The sequence below is a fragment of the Helianthus annuus genome, chromosome 17 (genome assembly GCF_002127325.2).
Source record: "Helianthus annuus cultivar XRQ/B chromosome 17, HanXRQr2.0-SUNRISE, whole genome shotgun sequence".
Classification (NCBI taxonomy): domain Eukaryota; kingdom Viridiplantae; phylum Streptophyta; class Magnoliopsida; order Asterales; family Asteraceae; genus Helianthus; species Helianthus annuus.
In genome coordinates this window covers 27,734,505-27,753,948 of record NC_035449.2, presented here as the reverse complement: position 1 = coordinate 27,753,948, position 19,444 = coordinate 27,734,505, and the positions used below count along the sequence as shown (strand labels likewise).

Genomic DNA, 19,444 nt, shown 5'->3' with positions numbered 1-19,444 from the left:
GCCACATACCACCGTAATCAGCCATCATACCACCGTCGATCGAACACTGGTAATTTTCTTTGTTATTTTTTATGATTTTTGGTTGATTTTTGGTGGGGTGGGACGGAACCGGTAGCCACCGGAAGTGAATTTTTTGATGGCAGGAGACATGTGCTTCTTGTAAGTGATGATATTTTATTTTATGGTGGGTTATATAGTTTAGGTTTTTTTTAATGGTGTATATGATGTTTAGATGATTTTTAGTGTGATTTACATTATGATTTCTAGTGTTTGAATACTTGATACATTATGTAATATGTTATGGAGCCATGAACTTATAGATCAATTTGTGTGTGATAGCCGATAGGAACTATGGGTAGGGACGTTATGGCGCGATTTCTCAAGAGGAAAGTTGATACATCTTCCGAATTTGTTGATGTGGATACTCTTCCTTCGGATCCTTATAATCGCAAGCCGATTGAATCATATAACGTGAATCAACGAGATGAGATTAGAAGGGCATATCTACTAAAAGGACCATATCAACCATTTACTTTGATGTTCTTTTGTTTTACATGACCCGGCCCGATTCCAACCGACCCGATACGAACCAAATTTTTTTACTTATATAGCTTGGGGATTAAAATTTTTAAAAATGTTCCGCAACCCCGTGAAAAAATTCGAAGGTCCGCCACTGCGTCGTATATCCCGGTGATTTACTTCAATCGTGGTCTCCTCCGGTCTCCACTAAAACGCCCTCAAAACACTAACAATTGTTCGTGTGTGTGAGAGAGAATCCATCAATCAGTGATGAGCGGAGCAGCTTCATATCTGGCTCGGAGAGCAGCACAGAAGGAGAGAGTGAGAATCCTGTATCGACGTGCCCTCAAAGATACTCTCAATTGGGCCGTTCACCGTCATCTCTTCTACCCCGATGTATCCACCCTCAATTTTCTTGCGATTATGTCTTCGATTTGGCTTTAATCGTTGAAATTGTTTACAGGCTGATGCACTTCGTGAGAGATTCGATGCCAACAACAATGTGGTATGTTTCTCTTCCCCTTTCTTGTACATTACAAATTTACCTGCTTTAATTAGGCATTGTAATACCTGTAAATACCAAAACTGCCCTTTAGTTTTTTTTTTCTTTCATAAGGCATTGATATTTGGGTTAATCTGTCCGTTCAAAGTATAAATTTTTAGTGCTTTTATGTGTTGTCAATGTTTCTATAATCTTATTTGTGGTTGTAATGGTTCATGTCAAGAACATGATTGATATGTGTTATGTTTTAGAAAAAGAATGACAGTCTGGTTATTGATGTCATTCATTACCGTTCAACTGCAAGTTTCCCCGTCCAATGAAGACTATTCTTTAGGAAGATATTCGTTTTGTGCATATCTCTGTCTAGTTCTTATCCATTGAGCTCAAGGGCGTAGCTTTCAAGGGGCCGGGAGGGGCGACCCCCCGAACTTTTCGCTCAGTAGTGTTATGTATGTACATTTCGTGTAGAATTTTTTAGGTATATACATTTTCGACCCCCCGGTTTTATAAAAAAAATACTTATATAAAATTTTTAGGTTCGGTGACTTCCTACCCCCCAGTGGAAATTTTCAAGCTTCGCCACTGATTGAGCTTGACAGAGATAGGCACAAAAACATTAATGTTGAATAACCGGAGAAGATAAACGAGGGACCTTTATGTTAATGGATAATGTTTTTACGTTAAGATTCACATAAGAATACCAAGTGTTGAAGGAAATACTTGATAAAGTGATATCTTTCTCAGCAGTCAGCACTCAGCAACTATGGTTGAACTGTAACTCGTAAGTGAATAAGAATGTCGACATTATTAGGGTGCCTTAACGTTGAGGTGGCTGATTGAACTGTTGTGCATCTTGTGCATTATGTTAAGCATCTGATGTGCATTGTTTTCTGGTGGTGGGTGTCCAGGAAGATATAGATACTATCGATAGAGTGATTGCTGATGGTGAGTCACAGTACAATAAGTGGCGCCACCCTGATCCCTACATCGGTAAGTGCTAGAAGAATTTAAGGTAGCTTTTGTTATGATGAGATCGTTAAAGAATGGAAAATAAAAATCTCATAGATCATTCTTGATTCCATTACCCATTTTTATTGCTTTAGTAATCAGTTATATAAATAAATCTTATTAAAAATTAAAAGTTATATGAATTGTTTTCTTTTGTTCCGTTAATGAACAGTTCCATGGGCTCCCGGTGGCAGCAAATTTACTCGCAACCCTACGTCACCTGCTGGGTAATCTTCTTCTCATCTCATTAGTGCATTTGTTGTAAGCAGGTTATAAATTTTATCAATATTCTTGTAATCTAATTAAAATGAGAAAAAAACAGCTATATGTTTGTATTTAGCAATTAACGTTCCTACATTCACAGTCGTTGCTAGGTTGTTATCATATATCATTTGAATTTTCAACACCATTGATAAGAAAAAAACATTTTAGCAAAAATAGATGCAACAGGAAAATTGGCATACTACTTTTTTAACCATGTATAAATCAGGCCCGTACTCTGATCAATATTTATGCGCCTTTGTGCTTAAGCTCTTTGTTTTCTGGTTGCTGCAGATTGAGATAGTTTATGATTATGGTCGGGAGGATCATCAGCTGAAAGCAACGTGGGCTCCATGACAATAAACTAAGTAGCACTGGAACGGGTACGGGATCGGGGTACGGGGACGATACGGGAACGAGGAACGGCAAAACTCAAAATTTCAAGATACGGGTACGACAATAAAAAATATAAAAAAAATATATTAAACAAATTCCAAAAATACTACACCTTCCAAAGGTAATTAATTATCAATAATCAAATCATATTCAAATTCCGGTTCATCTAGTGAGAGATCGGCAATCGATTGAGAATTAGAGATAATGAGACTTAAGAGTTTAGAGATTAGAGAAGCCGAATATGATAGGTCTATTTATTTAATGACCGGTTGTGGAATTTGAAAGGGTTAAAACCCTAAAATTAAATGGAAACGGGCTGGATACTTCTACCAGATACGTCCCCGACATTGGAAACGTTTAGAAAACGTCCCCGACGAGTACCCATGGTGTTTCCGTCCCCGACAGGTACCCGATACGGGTACGGCCACATAAATGGAGTCCCCGTGCTACATAGACAATAAATCAAGGTTAGAACGAAACCGATTATGCCATATACCAATAAAAAAGGACGGGTTGGGCAATGGGTTGAAACAACTAATGGGTCACGGGTATTTTTGTGCATGTCAAAAACCACTAACATGTTCTTAGTCATTCTAATTCTCATGGTTAAATGTGATTATAAAATTATATTATGTTAATAATAAACCAGTTTTATTAATAAGCCGAGTTTAGAGATTTTAAGCATGTGGATACACTTTGGACAACTCTCATCCATTTGTCTTTTTTTTTAATTTTTTTTAATTCAACGTATTTGACCCGTTACAGATAAATCATAACCAAAGTCCACACATCTATAGATAAACGGGTCTAAATGACACCTCTTTTGGCATATGCACAAACATTCAGTTACTTCACGGCACATCAAATTTGTTCTTTTGCTATAACCCTGATGGCCCGATCTTCAATCTCACTTGTTTTCATTTGGTCTTGTATTTTTCTTATTTGTTGACAGGTGTCTCGAGAAGCAAGTGATTCGTTTTGTTTTTTTGCAACATTTCTTTTCAATTTGTCAACTTTCATGCAAAACTTACATGCTTGTATGTATATGTTCTATATATTAAATAAATTGTTGTGAAAACAATATACTCAATGAATGGGATGAAAACCATGGGAACTATTGAATTGAAAATGATGACTTCACATTCTTTCTAGATATTCCTTAGAAATGAGATCAGCCTGCATATATATGTTTTTGTTAATTTCCTTTTATAATTTTTGGAAGGCCTTTTAGAAATTTGTTTTGTATTTTTCAAAGTATAATGTGTCAGTTATCGGATGCTCATAACAGGGTTGGAGACTTGAGGCCTGGCGCACGACGATACTTGGGTGGTGTACATATACGTTTATAACACCTGCTTTTCAAGTTTTCAACCTAAAACGCAACTCTCGTATCATTCACACATCAATGTCTCATATAATTATATTGTGCACATTAGCTAATTTCAACTCATTTTGAATCATATGAAGTTTGAGGAGTTCAATTTTGAATACCCTCACTTCAGATCATAGTCCTCAAAATTATAAATTCATTTCAAAAGTCTTAGCTTTCAGTTTCATCATTCTCATGATCTATCACCATATTGACCTTATCATTTTGAACTTTGTCCCATTATTCATATCGATAGGTACGCTATGAAAGTGCATCAAATTAATCAAATTAATCGACATTATTCGCATATCATGTGAGAAGCTAAAAATGAAATAGCTTTAATAACCATTTTTTTTGGGAACGATTGAATGTATACTTATAGCTGAAATTAACAGATTCTAATTAGTAAATTTTTTCTTTGCTTTTCTCGCTTACAAAATGGATAACTAGAACCCTTATTTATACCACTAGTTACTTTCCGTCCGCGCGTTGCGGCGGAACCCAATTACTACAAAAGGCGTGTTAGCAACGGCAAACAGATACCGAATATCAAATCATAAATAAAAAGACGTGGTAAAGATAGTCACTCCGTCATAAAAAAGCGATTTTAAATAACCTAATATATAATAATAGGACCCACACGTCCTCCACGTTGGAAATTCAGTTGTTTTCACTTCAGTTATTACGGTGCTAACACGTTAAAATATGGATGAGCTCGGTACCGGTAACGGCAGCGAAAGTACCGATCCGGAAAATCATCGAAATTAGGTACCGGCACCGAAAATGCTCGGTACAATACAGTATGGTATTTGAAGGTAAAAATCAATAAATACAGGTATGGTGCTAGACCGGTGTCGAACCGAAAGTAACGATTCTGAAAACGCCAAAAGGTGGGTACCAAATTGGTACCGAAAATGATTTGGTGTAGTAAATTTGGTACCGATACGATACCGGTTCGTTTACAAGATTTGATACGATTTGCTCATCAATATTCTAAATATCCAAGTTAATTTTACATGATACAATTCATTCATTACAGAAAAAGACAAAAAAGAAAGCAAAATAAGTTGTTGTGTATATAAAACCTCTTTCAAACGAAATACAATTTACTTACTGTGTGTATGAAAAGTAATCTAAACGGTGCAATTACTTGCATTGCTGCGTTGCTACGGATTTGATGAGCTTGGTACCAACCGGTACCGAAAATACCGTTACCGAAATCCCCAAAAGTGGGTACCGGTACCGAATATACCTAGCATGGTACGGTTCGGTACCGGTCGGTACTGTTACGACACCGGTATTTGAGGGTAAAAACCGGTGAATACCTGTGCAGAACCGGTACCGAAAATACACCGGTTTGATAAATTTGAGACCGGTATCTATACCCGATACCATCCTAATTTTAATTTAAAAAATAAATAATCAATCATTGTTCAACTTGCATAGTGTTGCTACAGAATTTGATGAGCTTGGTACCAACCGGTACTGAAAATACCGTTACCGAAATCCCCAAAAGTGGATACCGGTACCGAATATACCTAGCATGTTACGGTTCGGTACCGGTCGGTATTGGTACGGCGCCGGTATTTGAGAGTAAAAACCGGTGAATACCTGTGCAGAACCGATACCGAAAATACACCGTTTTGATAAATTTGAGACCGGTATCTACACCCGATACCATCCTAATTTTAATTTAAAAAATAAATAATCATCACTGTTCATTGTGATTCTTTTTTATCATATAGTAATAGTAATAATAGTAATAATGTTACCTCTTTATTTATCAAATAAAAATAAATTTAAAATAACACCCCACAACCCATTCTTCTTCACTCTTCCTCATTTTTTAATATTCTTTTTCGATCACCGTCTCCTACCACCGATCATTGATCATTTCATCAATCTCAATTTTGTAGATATCCTGTTGATACGAATTGTCATTGATTAAAATCCGACAATGAAGTTTATTAATTTAAATTAACATAGTGGGAAATATACCAAAATCCGTTGTAGTCTAGTTGGTTAGGATACTCGGCTCTCACCCGAGAGACCTGGGTTCAAGTCCCGGCAACGGAATTCTTTTTTTACCAAACCAAATTAAAAGCTGTTTACATGTTCTCTTGGGTCATATCTGTTTAGGTTTCCTTCTCATCACTATTCATGACTCTCATATAACTTATTTTTACCACATAAACAAGAAATCAGAGTTTTAAATTATCTAGTGAGACGTATAAAGTATAAACTCCAAATCGTATTGTACCCTTCATTATCTAAGCCTATGCGTATTCATTAACATAAAAAATACTTTTAACCCTATATAAAGTTAAAAAAAAGGCATTTTATCCATTAAATTATTGATTTTTTAACTTATAAGTAACTTTTTTATATGTACCAATCAGATTCATATTCATAGATAACATGTGGGTCAAGCTCCAAACAAATTAGCAAGAAGTTTAGATAATTCTTTGATTTTTCATTCATGCATAACATTAATAAAACAAGCCATATGTAAACAACAATGATCTTCTACCACTAAACCCACTAACCCATTACTAATCCTAATTAACCTACCTGAAATAAGAAAATAACATGCTAAATAAACAAAAGGGAAATTGAGGAATTAAAGGTGCATGGATGTGGCTTTTAAAGATATGCTTGGAGATCGTGGGAAAAGACTTGGCAAGTATCATTCCCTTCCTCTCAAACGATCCTTTAGCTATGGAATATGCATTAGTAATTTCCATCCGGTGAGAATTTGATACTTGTTGAGGTATCAAATGAAATGGATAAAGGACCATGTCACACTCCATGGCAGAGGCAAGTTTGGTGACCGGTGTTGGCGGTGAGGGCGGTGCAAACGGTCAAATGACGACGATGGTTTTGTAGGTTGAAAGGGAGGGGCAAAAAAGACTTGAGTCACAAGTTTCAGGGTTGTTTTTGGTGCATGTGTGGTGCTTGTTGTGGGGTTGGTTTAGGTGGTGGTGCGGGGGCGAATGCGTGTGATGTTGTTTGTGTAGACAGAGAGGGTGAGTGTGCACATTTAGGGGTGGGTTTTGGTGGTGGTACGGTGTTTAGGGCTTCTTGTTGTGGTGCATCAACAGAAGCAGATGGTGGTTGGGTTTGTTGTGTTAGTGCAGGGGCGGAAACTAGTCATGGTCATGTTTGGAGAATAGCAACCGTCCGATGAAGACTTAACCGGATTTGATCCAACAACTCTTCATAGGTTTGGTTTTGGGTGGCCATGGATGTGGATCACGACGGCTTTGATACCAATTGATGTGTACGTATGAGATTTATAGATAACCTGTTGAGTGGGTCAAGTTCCAAAGAAATTAGCAAGAAGTTGTGGTAATACTTTAATTTTTCTTTAGTGCATAATTCTAGACTTCTACCACTAAATCCACCCATTATCGATCCTGACCAACCTACATGAAATAAGAAAATAACATGCTAAATATACAAAAGGGAAATCGAGGAATTAAAGGTGCATGGGCATGGCTTTTAAAGACATGATTGAATACTACTGACTTTTGATATAGTTAATAGTTAAAACAAGGTTTTATTTTTCCATGCTTTGCATGAGGAATAAGCTTCTTATATGAGTTGTTTTTTTAATCTTTTATATCTAAATTTTAAATAGGAAAATTAGATATTAGCAATGTTTTATGTGCTTTAATCATTAAAATATAATATTTCATGATGTACTTAAAGTTTATGAATGACCTTTTATGAAATCTTTATTAAATATGAATTTTATTGACGAAAGGTGTAATATGATGTGATAACCCTCACCAAATCAGGTATCCGTACGACTTAATTAATATTTAATTACTGCTTAATTACTGTGCTTGCTTGAAATTATGGATAAACTGCTACCTGAATACTGATACATGTACATACTTGCATCATAATTTATTTGCTGTCACTCCATTGTTTACATACAGAACTTTAGTGACAACCTTGATGCACAGTAGCACAATGAACGGATAACCCATTTAACATGCTGATATAGCCAGCACCAGGCAGGCACTGCCTCTAAGGCCTGTATGAGCCAGAGATAGTTTACTACACTAGTGGAGAGTGTAGGGATAAGAGAGTTGTAGAACTGCGTCACTAGGTGATAATTACAGTGACCGGATGCGCCTAAAACGTACTTTAAGTACAAAATTCAGCACTTTAAATAAAAATTCAGCGTTTAGCCAACTAATAAAGTGCCAAAACATGAGAAAAATATTACTAGACACTTTACAAAGTGTCGGGAATTCATTGGGTCACTAAAAATAATATTAACGACACTTTATACACTTATTTAGTACTTTAACGGATCACTATCCAACCGAACAACCGGACTTTATCCGGAACATAAAAATATTGTCATTAACATTGTTTTTCTTTTTCTGAGCCAGTTAGGGTCCCCGAATACCCTAACACCTATCGCAACTTACTACATGCTAGTAACCGGTTTAACCCCCTAATTAACTAACTAGATCTTAACTATTTAGTTGAAAATGAACTATGAACCCCCCCTTGAACCGAAATCGTCCCATAGGGGACACCCTTTGTCCTTGCAAGATTAAAATAATCCTAATTGTCTAATATCTTGACAACACTATAACCTTTGGGTAATTAAGATGGGAATCTATATATATATATAAATGAGATGTGATTTGGGCTAGGTGGCATTGGATTTGGGACAATTTTGCTGATGTGGCAACTCATTTTTTTGAGTTTAGGAGGGAATCCATTATACAAAATTCTAGATCCCAGAGAATGCCTCTGGACGCGGGATCCGTATTCCTTCGGGTCACCCAATAAACAAAATCGGATCCATTATATAATTTTGGATCTCAATTATTTGCTTTCAGTTTCTCTCTTCCCTCTCTCTCAAAACCCTAGATCAAACGAGTGCAAGTTCCATTCTTCATTCTCATATTCATCAACCGCCACTCTTCTTCTCACATTCGACGGCACCACATCTACCTTCTGATGATTATTTTCAAGGTAAGTTAAAGCCTTTCGATTTCAATCTCTGATTTGTTATATAAAATTATTATATACGTGGGAAACCCTAACACAACTCTCTTTCGATTTCTATCTCTGATTTGTTATAAAAGTAGATTAATCCATTTCTTATTTGTTCCTCATTCAATTAGACTTCATTTGTTCGCAACCTTCTGTCAGTCTGGTACGTTTCAACCGCATTTTGCATATTCTGATTCATCGCATATCTATTACTTATTCCTTTTTTTCTCAATTTTAGGGTTTTAGATCACTCACCGGTGCCGAAATTGCAGAAATCGGAGGAATCAGAGAGTTTTGAGGTAGTTTTTAACTTTTAGTTTTGTATCGTATTGATTGCACTTCTATCGGATTGTATCATAACTTGTGTAATTGATCATGTATTAGTTGTGGAGATAGTTGATTTTTATTAGTCAAGTTTTGACTCAAAGTTGAAAAATAATGGTAACCACATTGCAGTATATAAAAGTACTGAACATTAAGAGATTTTATGACTTTTGACCCATGACAATGGCCGACATGATACATGTGATGTATAATATCTGAGAAGTACCTAATTTTTCATCTTATTTTGTGTGTTTTTATTTCAGAAAGTTGTGTTCAATAGGATTTATTGTATTTTAGGAATTTTGGGGTTTCGCCACTACTCAATTTGCTTCTTTTGCTTCGACGAGCGGTATATTCTAACTCGCACTGGTATATTAAGGGAAAACTCGCACGTTCTTTGTCATGCCAGTGAAAAGAAAATGGAGGAGCAAGTAGAAGAATTATGCTGTAAAAGACCGCTTTTGATGAAAAGAAAGGAGGTATAGTGACCATGCCTTTCATCATAGGTACGAAATAATCCACATTCTTGAAGTTAAATTTTGAAATTATTGTGATTTTACATCATGGGTTCCTTGAATCTTGAAGTTTTATGTTTTAGTAAAAAAGTTTTTTGGTGTTTCAGTTTGATTGTATATTTAAATTTTTTAGTGTTTTAGGTTGAATATCTATTATTATGCATTACAATCGTGACACATTTGCCTTATGAATATGTCAAATGAGGATTTTTTTGTTATTCTGGTTAAAAATATCTGATACATATATTGTTTAATCGAACTCATGTATTTTGTTTTTGTTTTTTATATTGTTGGTCTAATCTATTCTTGATTTTTGTTTTGGACTTGATGAATGATGTTTTTTTTTTTTGACGTGGAAGCATGAGGATATATAGTTCACTGAGTTTATAGAATCATTGAAGGGTCCAATTTTGTGTTATTTCTGTGCATTAGATAGAACTGTTTTGTATTTGTCATGTTTTCTAATGTTGTTGTCCCTCTCTTATCATTTCCATGCATTTATCGTGAAACTAAGGTGGATATGGACATTAACAGCAGTTTATAGCATTGACGAAGTGACTTTCTTTCAACTATAAGTTTCATCAGGTGATCTCTTGGTAAGATCGCTCTTTTTTACTTATTAGAATTGGTTCAGATCCGTACAATGTGTCTATTGTTAAATTTGATTAGTTACTATTTGGTATTAATCGTTTATTTGTGTATCGAGATCAAATTATGAACATCATCTTGATTCATGATTCACACAAGTTGGCCTCTAAACCACAAAAAGTTGTGTTTCTTAGATCCTATGTGCTTTTTATAACGAAATATGGGGAAAATTAGTTAGATGATAACAAAGATTATTCATCATGGTATTCGTTTGTTTTAATTTGGGCTGATGACGAAGATAGTGAAGCAATTAAGCTCACCTTTAGTAAAAACAAAATTGAGGCCGACAAGAACTGGCTTTGGTCACTTCAGGTTTGGACTATTGATATTTAATCTTTACTTAGAATTTAGTGTGTTCAATATGTGGGTAGACTTTATGATCATAATGGATATGAAACAAGATAACCAATATGTGTTGTTTTTGTTTTACATATTGTCTGAACCTAATGTCCAATTTGCCATTTATATGACCCTAATGTAGAAATCCTTAATATGGTTGTCACCATGGTTGGAAAATTTACATATCTATATTGTGCAGAAGATGGAACAAAAAAAATGGTTGATGCTGTCACAGGAGTTTAAGTGTTAGGTATCCTATTCTTTAGTTGGATTTATTTTCTATTGGTTTTTTATAATAGCTCACTGGTGTATCACTATCTAAACTCCAAGATAATTGCAGTTTCTTTTTCACTTAAGTAATCTCCATGAATGGTCCACCATTATCTCTTATATTTTCACAATTTCTTCTTCTATATATTGGCAAAATTTTCTTGGCTATAGTTCTCATGGCCTCTTTTTATGATGGGGCCTACTATTCTAGCAGTTCTTTTGGTCATGAAGCATTTGGTACGCACTTTCACCCAAATTAGTATTTTGTATCCATTGTACCAGAGTGTTTCTTTACTATTATTAATATTATCGCTTTATTTTGTGATAAATTTTTACAAGAGCTGTTGAAATTGACTCATTTATAATTCCATAGTCTTTCATGCATTACTTTACTATCAATATATAATTCCATTGTCTTTGATTCATAAATCAAATATTATAAAAAAATCATTATGTAAAGTTAAATTAACTGATAATATATAACGTTTTTTTTAATGTGTATATAATAAATTTTGAAATTCAAACCACTACTTTACTTAAAATAGACGGTTTCCATGTGAAAAATTACCTTATTTAAAAAAACTTAATTTACTCCTTAACTTATTTTTATTGACCCAGTCATTTTATTTCAAATAGACGGTTTCCTTTAAAATAAAATACTTAGTTAAAATATCTTCCAAACAGATTACATTTTTATATCGTTTGTCAGATTACATTTTTATATAGTTTGTCTTTGGATCCAATTTTTTGAACTATTTTTTCAAGATAAGTTCCTGCTATGAATGTTCTGGTACAATTATTATTTGAAGATTTGAACATGCAATTCCTATTTTTAAGTTCTTTGTTCTATGCTTGATTACTTTGTTTTGTTTTTGTAACAATCAGGCTCATTGTTTTTTTATTGTCGAGTAGGACATTCTTTAAGATGGAACGACGATAATGAAACTGAATTGTCATGTTGCTCTTCATCCAACCGTTCGGTTCATTCATTAGGTATTATTTCTTTTTCATTTTCACTACACTGATTTAGCGTTACATGATGTTGATGAGGTTTTGTTTTGAAATCTTGAAGTACTTGCAAGGAGCTGAAGAACAAGTAAGAGGAAGAGAAGCGTCGTAAAGAATAAGAGAGGAGAAAAGGTTGAAATAAGCTTCCACCTTTTCATTTGATGAGGTTTTGGTCGTTTTTAGAGGAGGTATTATTGGAGAAAAGTATTTCTACTATTTTAGCACAGAAGTCTTATATCATATTTCTTTGGTTTGTAATCTAAACTGGTTGTTAAGTTCAACACGACTAATTACATGGTATGTGTTGGTTGTTTTTGAAACTGCAACTTAGATACCCCACAACGGGTTGTTTTTCTTTATGCTGCAATAATGTATAAAGGAATCGCCTTGATTTGAAGATTGTTTTTGGATTATCCTATTGGAGAATCAGTCACTCAACAATAGATGTGATATGGCTGTGGTTTAAGTCAGTTATCTAGAATATTTTAGGCCCTTATAAAGGTTGAGTCAAACATGGTTTGAATTGTGATTTCTAAACTTCTTATAAACTCGATTATTTTCAGGAAATCGAGGATGAAAAGATTCACGAGAGTGCCAGCGAGAAGCGTGAAGATGGCCAATATACCACCGGACGATTATTCGTGGAGGAAATACGGCCAAAAGCCGATCAAAGGCTCACCCTATCCAAGGTAAATAAATATCTTGCTTATATCAATACCAATCTTGACTCAGCCTGGTTAACTCAGTGGTTTTTACTCACTGAGTTAACTCGGGATATTTAAATATAATTATTTTCATTAGCGTTGGTGGATGGAGCCGACCTAAAGGTCATAAAGTATGATTTATACTTAAGGGTGATTTGGGTAATTCACTATTGGTGGCTTAGACTTTGTATCATTCTTTTTTTGCTTTTTAGTTTATTTGAATATTTGTGTACTACTGCTTCACGTTATCACTTTTGCAGCTCAATGAAACACTCAATTACGTCCTAATTAAAAAGGTATGCACATCAAGATCTTTAAAAAATGAAGTTTTTAATTTTACATTTTTAGTAATTTCCAAAGACGGGCACCTACAAATATGGATTAACCTACAAATACAATATTCCTCGTGATTGACATGGTGTTGCACCGGTTGTGCTGAACATGGTTAGGCCACCTATGCAGCAAGTATTTATGTTTTAATAATCAGTCATTTCAAATTATGTTTTAATGATTCTAATTAGCTTTACCTTATTAATATAAAAGCCATCATGCTACAAGTGCCATCAACATGTAATAAGGGGACTTTGTTTTAGTGTATCATAATTCTTAATATAATGTGTAATACTATGATTACGTGTCACATTATCCATACATACGAGTGCTAATATTGTATTTGTAGGTTACTTTGGCAAACCAACCCAAGAAATCCGCTGAAGGCTCTTATGATTCTCATTAGCAAAGGCTATAAATTTAGATGTGGGTTTTTTTGTTGATACAAAATAGTATTTTCTAAGTGAAAAGTACTTATCTAGTTATAGCTTGAAATGGTTTTATTTTTTACGAAAATTTTGTAAAAAAAATTGAATGTTGAGTTGCAGAATGATCCGTGCACAATTCCCAAGTTGAATGTGATGCCAATCTTATGGAACGTAGTTCAAGAGCATTTGGATTGCTAACTTTGTTTAATTCATATAGTGTTGACATGTATTGTTTTGTTCAAACTTTTTTCAAATATAGTAAAAAATAAAAGACTATGTTGGCATGGTTATTATTATTTTTTAGTTGTAATAATGGTAAATTTTCTTTATTTTGAGGCTGCTTGGCATATGGTTATTATTATTTTTAAGTTGTGAATAATGGTAAATTTTCTTTCTAATGTATATAGCTGCTTTAAATACTCTTCTCAATATATAATAATTATTTATATGCTATTGTGGTATGTATAATATATATGCCTTCATATACTTTTAGCGCTTACCAAATAAGATGGCATTGATGGCTGGAATTAACGTTGTAAACAAGTTGCGGGTCAGGAATTTCAAGGACTTGAATTTGTCATGATTGTAAGAACTGGGAAATCTTCCGCTCATGATAGTTATGTGGTCACATGTTGGGCCATCTTTATGCTATCCAATTGAATATCAGTTGGCGATAAGTACAATTTCACTTATTAACATTCTGCGGGTATGTTTTCCCTAACTCAGGTTGGAAAAAACATAGTTGAATTATGGAATAAATGAAACTGATGAAATACGTTTGAGAGTCATTTGGGGTCTTTTGTTTAAAACAATATTATGTCTTTTATTCAGCATGTTGTTATTGGTAGGCAAGTCGTTGGAATTGACTACTTTATAAAAGATGGAACCCACACCTTTAGTTGCTACTGTGAAAGCTTTTGGTGCCATGTTTTAGAGGTCATAGGCAGAGAAATATATAATCAAATAGTCAATTTTTTTATTGATATGCCTATAGGATTGGTGTAGAGTTTTTAAATGTCAACTTTTATATGGTCTTTGATATTTATAGATTCTATACAATGCAATTTCTATCAATATGTCCATTGATGATGAACATGGATACATCTTGAGTTACTTTTTCTTGATACGGACGTTGGATACAAGAATGGTTATTGTTGGGATTCGTTTGATGTTAATAAACAGTGTTTAATATTGTTTCTTACAAATTGGTTTATAGGTGCCCCTTACATACCTCCATATACACAACGTTTGTGAATAAAAATCTAATTAAAAACCTGATCCAAAATAAGATGTCATAAAAAGACTTGGGTTATAGTTTCGTTATTACCGTCCTTCGTTGCAAAGTATCTCATCTACACATGTCAATTAAATTAAAAATAACATAATTCAATAAAATATTTGAAAAAACATATTGTTCATAATAACTTCTGAATAATATACAAAATGTTTGCTGGTCGAGGGGTACAAAATTAATGTATTTAGTTCATTTGTTTGGACTTATTATTGACTATGTTGTTGGTGTATGGTGACTTGTGTTGATTTTCAGGTAAACATGTTGCAGAAATTAAGCTTCTCCTTGACACCTCACTATTGTTTGAAGTTTCTTTCACTTTGTAGGGAATCTCCAAAAAGACATGGACAAGCCTAAGATAGACAATAGCCATCATATGAAGCTTATGAACCTGTATCATTCAACAAGGTGCATGCTACATCTCATATATCTTTTGTACTTCTATAGTATTGCTCACTTGACCTTAAAAAAATAGATTACTTTTAGGTAATTTTGGTCTGTCAAGAAAGTATTCTCAAATGCGCTGAACAAATCATTACGATGTTGCCCAATATATCTAATACAAGTAGGGAGGATTTACCTTGGGGATTATATACATTATTACAATACTGCGCATCAACAACATTTTTTGTGGTACTTGGAAATAGATCATCATATCAATTCAAAACATTGCATGGATGGATCATGTATTTGTAATAAACGATTTTCAGTTTTTAAATGGTTTTATATTTTTAAGTATTAATATAGCAAATAAGTCTCTATAATTGTTGCTGCTTTAATTTATGTAACAATAGATTTGTTGGCTTGCTGGTGGTCAATGATATGGATTTAAGCTCAATGAAGAGCAAGTTACTAACTTGCTAAGTGATGAGGAGACGTGGATAGTGGATAGAAGAAGTTGAAAAGCTTGAAAACACTTTGTATTTGACAACTGAATGGGATACGGTTGTGAGACATATATTGTTCTATTTGTGATGCATTTAGTTTTATGTCTTTTCTTCATTTATAAATTATAATTGTATTTAACTTTGTAAGTAATTTCATTTATATTTTGTTAAGTGTCGGTAAGGGCTGACAAGTGACAATGTTAAGTGACAATTAAAATGTTGGGTCTTATGTAAGATGATAAGTATTGCATGTATCTAAGTTAATTGATTTTCTTTTTACCATGTTTTATTGTTTTCATACTTCTTTAGTGGAATATTAATCCATTAATAATAATAATAATAATAATAATAATAATAATAATAAACTTTCAATAATTCGTATTTTTTAATAAATTAATATATTTATCTCGCTGCACATCGTACATTTTAAATAAATCTTTACATAATTTAAGTGGTCTAAACCGAGAAGTTCTCTTAATAAGCTTTAATTCGTCCTCCAGAACGACGTGTCGGGGTTCCAATAATTTAAGATTATTTTTAATAATCATGTAAACCAATATGATCAAGTTTGTTTTTTTCTTATATTTGATAAGTATTTTTATTTTGCAGACGTTAACGCTTAGTTAATATACCTTATTCGTCATGCATTATTCATTTTTAAAAAATATATACGGTTTTATTTAATAAAATTTAAATATCCCAACCGCGAGTATTCGCGGGTTATAACCTAGTTGTCTATAAGTAACAAGCTTATGTCCATTATCACATAACCCACACTTAGAAGAAATCACTCCTCTCTCTCCCTCCTTGCTCCTCACGGCCGAAGACACACACACACACACACCCATCCATCATCTTTTCAATCTTGATCAATCCATTCCAAGCATCTACAAGGGTTAAGGATCGCATATAAGGAACCTCGGTGCACTCGGATTGCGAAGGACCTCACTAGATTGCTTTTATCCACTTGATTTCCGACTGGTTTCTTCCCTAGCCTTGAGCTAGTAGTAAGTGACTCTAAACGCCTTCTTGATCTATTCTAAAGTGGTTAAAATGAACTTTGTCGGTTAAAAATTATGAACATACAAGATGACATACTAAAAGTTTACAAAGATGATAAACATGTTGGATAAAAGCAATAGAGTTGTGTAAAACTTGTAAGGCTTGTTTTATTATGATTATTTAGTGTTGATCTATGCTAGTAGTAGCTCGGATCGTCATCTAACCAGGTTAAGTCATGTTCATGTAACATGACCTAGATTATGTTAAAGTATGAAAGAGGTTAAATGATGAACACTACTACATATCAAACATGAACTTGTGTAAAGACGATCTTTCTTATGAAATAGACTTGTAAACTAGTAGATCTACGGATCTACAAGTGGTATTTTCAAAGGACCAAGTGTCAAAAGAAATCATGTCTTTAAAGTCGGATCTTTCTTAACAAAGGTGATTTTTATGAACACACAAGTGTGTAGACACTTGTGTAACACAAAGATTTGACAAAAGAACTATTTTTGTAAATTTTTGACAAGAAGTTGTGGAAATTTATTTTCGTTAAAGACGAGACTCTCAAGAAACCGAGTTGATTTATACAAAGATCCATTAAAAGTAATGGAAAGTTACTACCTATTTTGGATAAACCACAAGTTCATGTATTTTTGCGAATTATATCTATTTTGACTAGTTTGATGGTTTGAATATTGTTTATTGTTGATTGAGAAAATTGTTGTTTGAAATTATAAAGGAAAATGATACGCTTGAAAGCGTGGCCACCTCCAGTTACAGGGGAAACTCTGGCGAAATTTTTCCAAAAACCTAACACTTGGAAATATTTTCACCACAAGTGTTATAAATATATTTCTAACTTGTTTTCAAAAATGTAAATTTCGCCACGATTTTATTTACAACATTTCTAAGTGTCGGAGGTGGGATTTTCACAAAATAAAACTTGATAAATATATATTTGATATATATATATATAGGTAGAGGATCCTGTAAAAAGTGCTTAAAGTGTGAGAAGTGTAAGAAGTATACTATAACACTATATATAATACTATATAACACCATATAAACACCGTATAACAATATGTAACACCATATAATACCATATAACACTATGTAACACTATATATCATTATATAACAAATATAACACTATAGGTTGTCTGATAGCATGTCTATGATAGATGTATAGTGTTATATTTGTTATATAATGATATATAGTATTACATAGTGTTATATGGTATTATATGGTGTTACATATTGTTATACTACGTTTATATGGTGTTATATAGTATTATATATAGTGTTATAATACACTTCTTACACTTCTCACACTTTGAGCACTTTTTACACTATCCTTACCCTATATATATATATTTCATAACAACACTTGTGAGATTTTTATGATTATTTTGTGAACTATACAAATATTATTTTTAGGGTAAAAATAATATTACCAAATGTTAACGATTCCAAAATAATACGAACGCCTTCACAATAAATATTAAGTTACAACGGTACTATTAATACCACCCGATCTTTAAACGTAACTTTGGATTTTCGGAAAAATACTAGTGAACGCGTATTTTGACAAAGGTATTATTTTTGGGAAAATTATATGTAATAAAATATAATATTTTTGGGAAAAATATTTATGTTTTGGAGAAAGGATTAACATATATTTTTAAGTGAGACTTAATAATATATTTCGAAAATTTACAAACGCACATGTATTGAAGCCCCCATCCTTGGGAAGGAAAATATTTACCAAATATTTGCAAAGTATAAACACGAAATAGTTGTCTAACTATTTCCCAAAGACATTAAACCTTAAGCTAAGGCACGGCCGTCCGTCTAATAGAAGTTAGTACGTGTAGGTCGTCGCACAGCAGATTGATCAGGAGATCTTCTTGATAGAGACGCACCACTGTGAGTTCATGTCCCCCTTTTCTCTTAACTGTTTTCAGTTTTCTAAACTGCGGGGGTGAAGTACATGTTACTATGATTACAAGTACTTTTACATGGTATGGTTTGCGTAAGGAGAGTTACTACTTAGATCATGTGAGTGGGTAGGCGCAACTTGAGGCCATTAATCCTCATTGTAGGACCGAGGGACAGTAGCGGTAGATCTATCTGGGTGTAGCGAGCCCAGCCCCAGGCCCAGCATAACGGACCTCGGGGTGACTTTGTACCCAACGCAAAATCCGCTAGGTTTGAGTCTTCCTACTTGCACTTCACACATATCAATGGCCTTGCAAATTGGTGATCTCTTTTTCCTTATTTGCTACATACCAGGATTTTATACATACAAAGGTTTTATTACTCACTTACACATGAACTCGCTCAACAATTTTTGTTGATTTTTCCAACTTACATGTATTTCAGGGAACTAAAGATCTGGCGCGGTATGCTACGTTTTTCCGCTGCATAAGAGTTTCGAGGTCATCCAAGTTTAAGGGATGTGACTTTTACCTGGACGAGTCACAGTCCTTAAACTGCGTTTATTTCATGTTGGTGTTGTGTCTTTCAAACAATGTTTTTATGTTATCAGGTTGTAGTGTCCGTTGCATGAGTCAACGCCTTAAGACAATGTTGTGTTACTTATGTTTTAAAACTTAA

At 33.7% G+C, this 19,444-nt stretch overlaps 2 protein-coding genes and 1 non-coding gene across 21 annotated transcripts; all 3 read left to right on the top strand.

The window, feature by feature from the left end:
* Positions 1 to 650: 650 nt before the first annotated feature.
* LOC110923570 (NADH dehydrogenase [ubiquinone] 1 beta subcomplex subunit 9) lies at positions 651 to 3,815 on the top strand. 3 transcript variants are annotated; one of them, XR_002584157.2, is made up of 6 exons: positions 651 to 915; positions 983 to 1,024; positions 1,930 to 2,011; positions 2,202 to 2,256; positions 2,585 to 2,741; positions 3,639 to 3,815. XR_002584157.2 is itself a non-coding variant. In XM_022167646.2 (5 exons), the coding sequence occupies exons 1-5, from the start codon at positions 790 to 792 to the stop codon at positions 2,592 to 2,594; spliced, it is 315 nt and encodes a 104-aa protein (XP_022023338.1). In that variant the 5' UTR covers positions 651 to 789; the 3' UTR covers positions 2,595 to 3,632. The 3 variants fall into 3 exon arrangements, 1 of the variants encoding a protein (XP_022023338.1); XR_002584156.2 differs by having other exon boundaries at positions 2,585 to 3,153; XM_022167646.2 differs by lacking the exon at positions 3,639 to 3,815 and having other exon boundaries at positions 2,585 to 3,632.
* A 2,243-nt stretch (positions 3,816 to 6,058) lies between these two features.
* TRNAE-CUC lies at positions 6,059 to 6,131 on the top strand. Its single transcript has one exon. It is a non-coding gene; the product is annotated as a tRNA-Glu (tRNA).
* Positions 6,132 to 8,938: 2,807 nt separating this feature from the next.
* Positions 8,939 to 13,973, top strand: LOC118489150. 17 transcript variants are annotated; one of them, XR_004886501.1, is made up of 11 exons: positions 8,939 to 9,056; positions 9,209 to 9,240; positions 9,316 to 9,376; positions 9,699 to 9,907; positions 10,431 to 10,501; positions 11,103 to 11,153; positions 12,086 to 12,166; positions 12,246 to 12,369; positions 12,745 to 12,870; positions 13,565 to 13,641; positions 13,764 to 13,973. XR_004886501.1 is itself a non-coding variant. In XM_035986803.1 (4 exons), exons 1-4 carry the CDS (start codon positions 9,042 to 9,044, stop codon positions 9,884 to 9,886), a joined length of 330 nt encoding a protein of 109 aa, XP_035842696.1. In that variant the 5' UTR covers positions 8,939 to 9,041; the 3' UTR covers positions 9,887 to 11,579. The 17 variants fall into 17 exon arrangements, 1 of the variants encoding a protein (XP_035842696.1); XR_004886500.1 differs by having other exon boundaries at positions 10,431 to 10,512; XR_004886498.1 differs by having other exon boundaries at positions 10,431 to 11,153.
* The last annotated feature ends 5,471 nt before the right edge of the window (positions 13,974 to 19,444 follow it).

Coding starts and splice junctions, on each gene's coding strand:
- LOC110923570 (XM_022167646.2), top strand. CDS start 790: ATGAGCGGAGCAGCTTCATATCTGGCTCGGAGAGCAGCACAGAAGGAG. Junction 1,025..1,929: donor TCGATGCCAACAACAATGTG/GTATGTTTCTCT, acceptor GTGGGTGTCCAG/GAAGATATAGATACTATCGA. Junction 2,012..2,201: donor CCACCCTGATCCCTACATCG/GTAAGTGCTAGA, acceptor GTTAATGAACAG/TTCCATGGGCTCCCGGTGGC.
- LOC118489150 (XM_035986803.1), top strand. Junction 9,241..9,315: donor CGCAACCTTCTGTCAGTCTG/GTACGTTTCAAC, acceptor TCTCAATTTTAG/GGTTTTAGATCACTCACCGG. Junction 9,377..9,664: donor AGGAATCAGAGAGTTTTGAG/GTAGTTTTTAAC, acceptor TTTTTATTTCAG/AAAGTTGTGTTCAATAGGAT.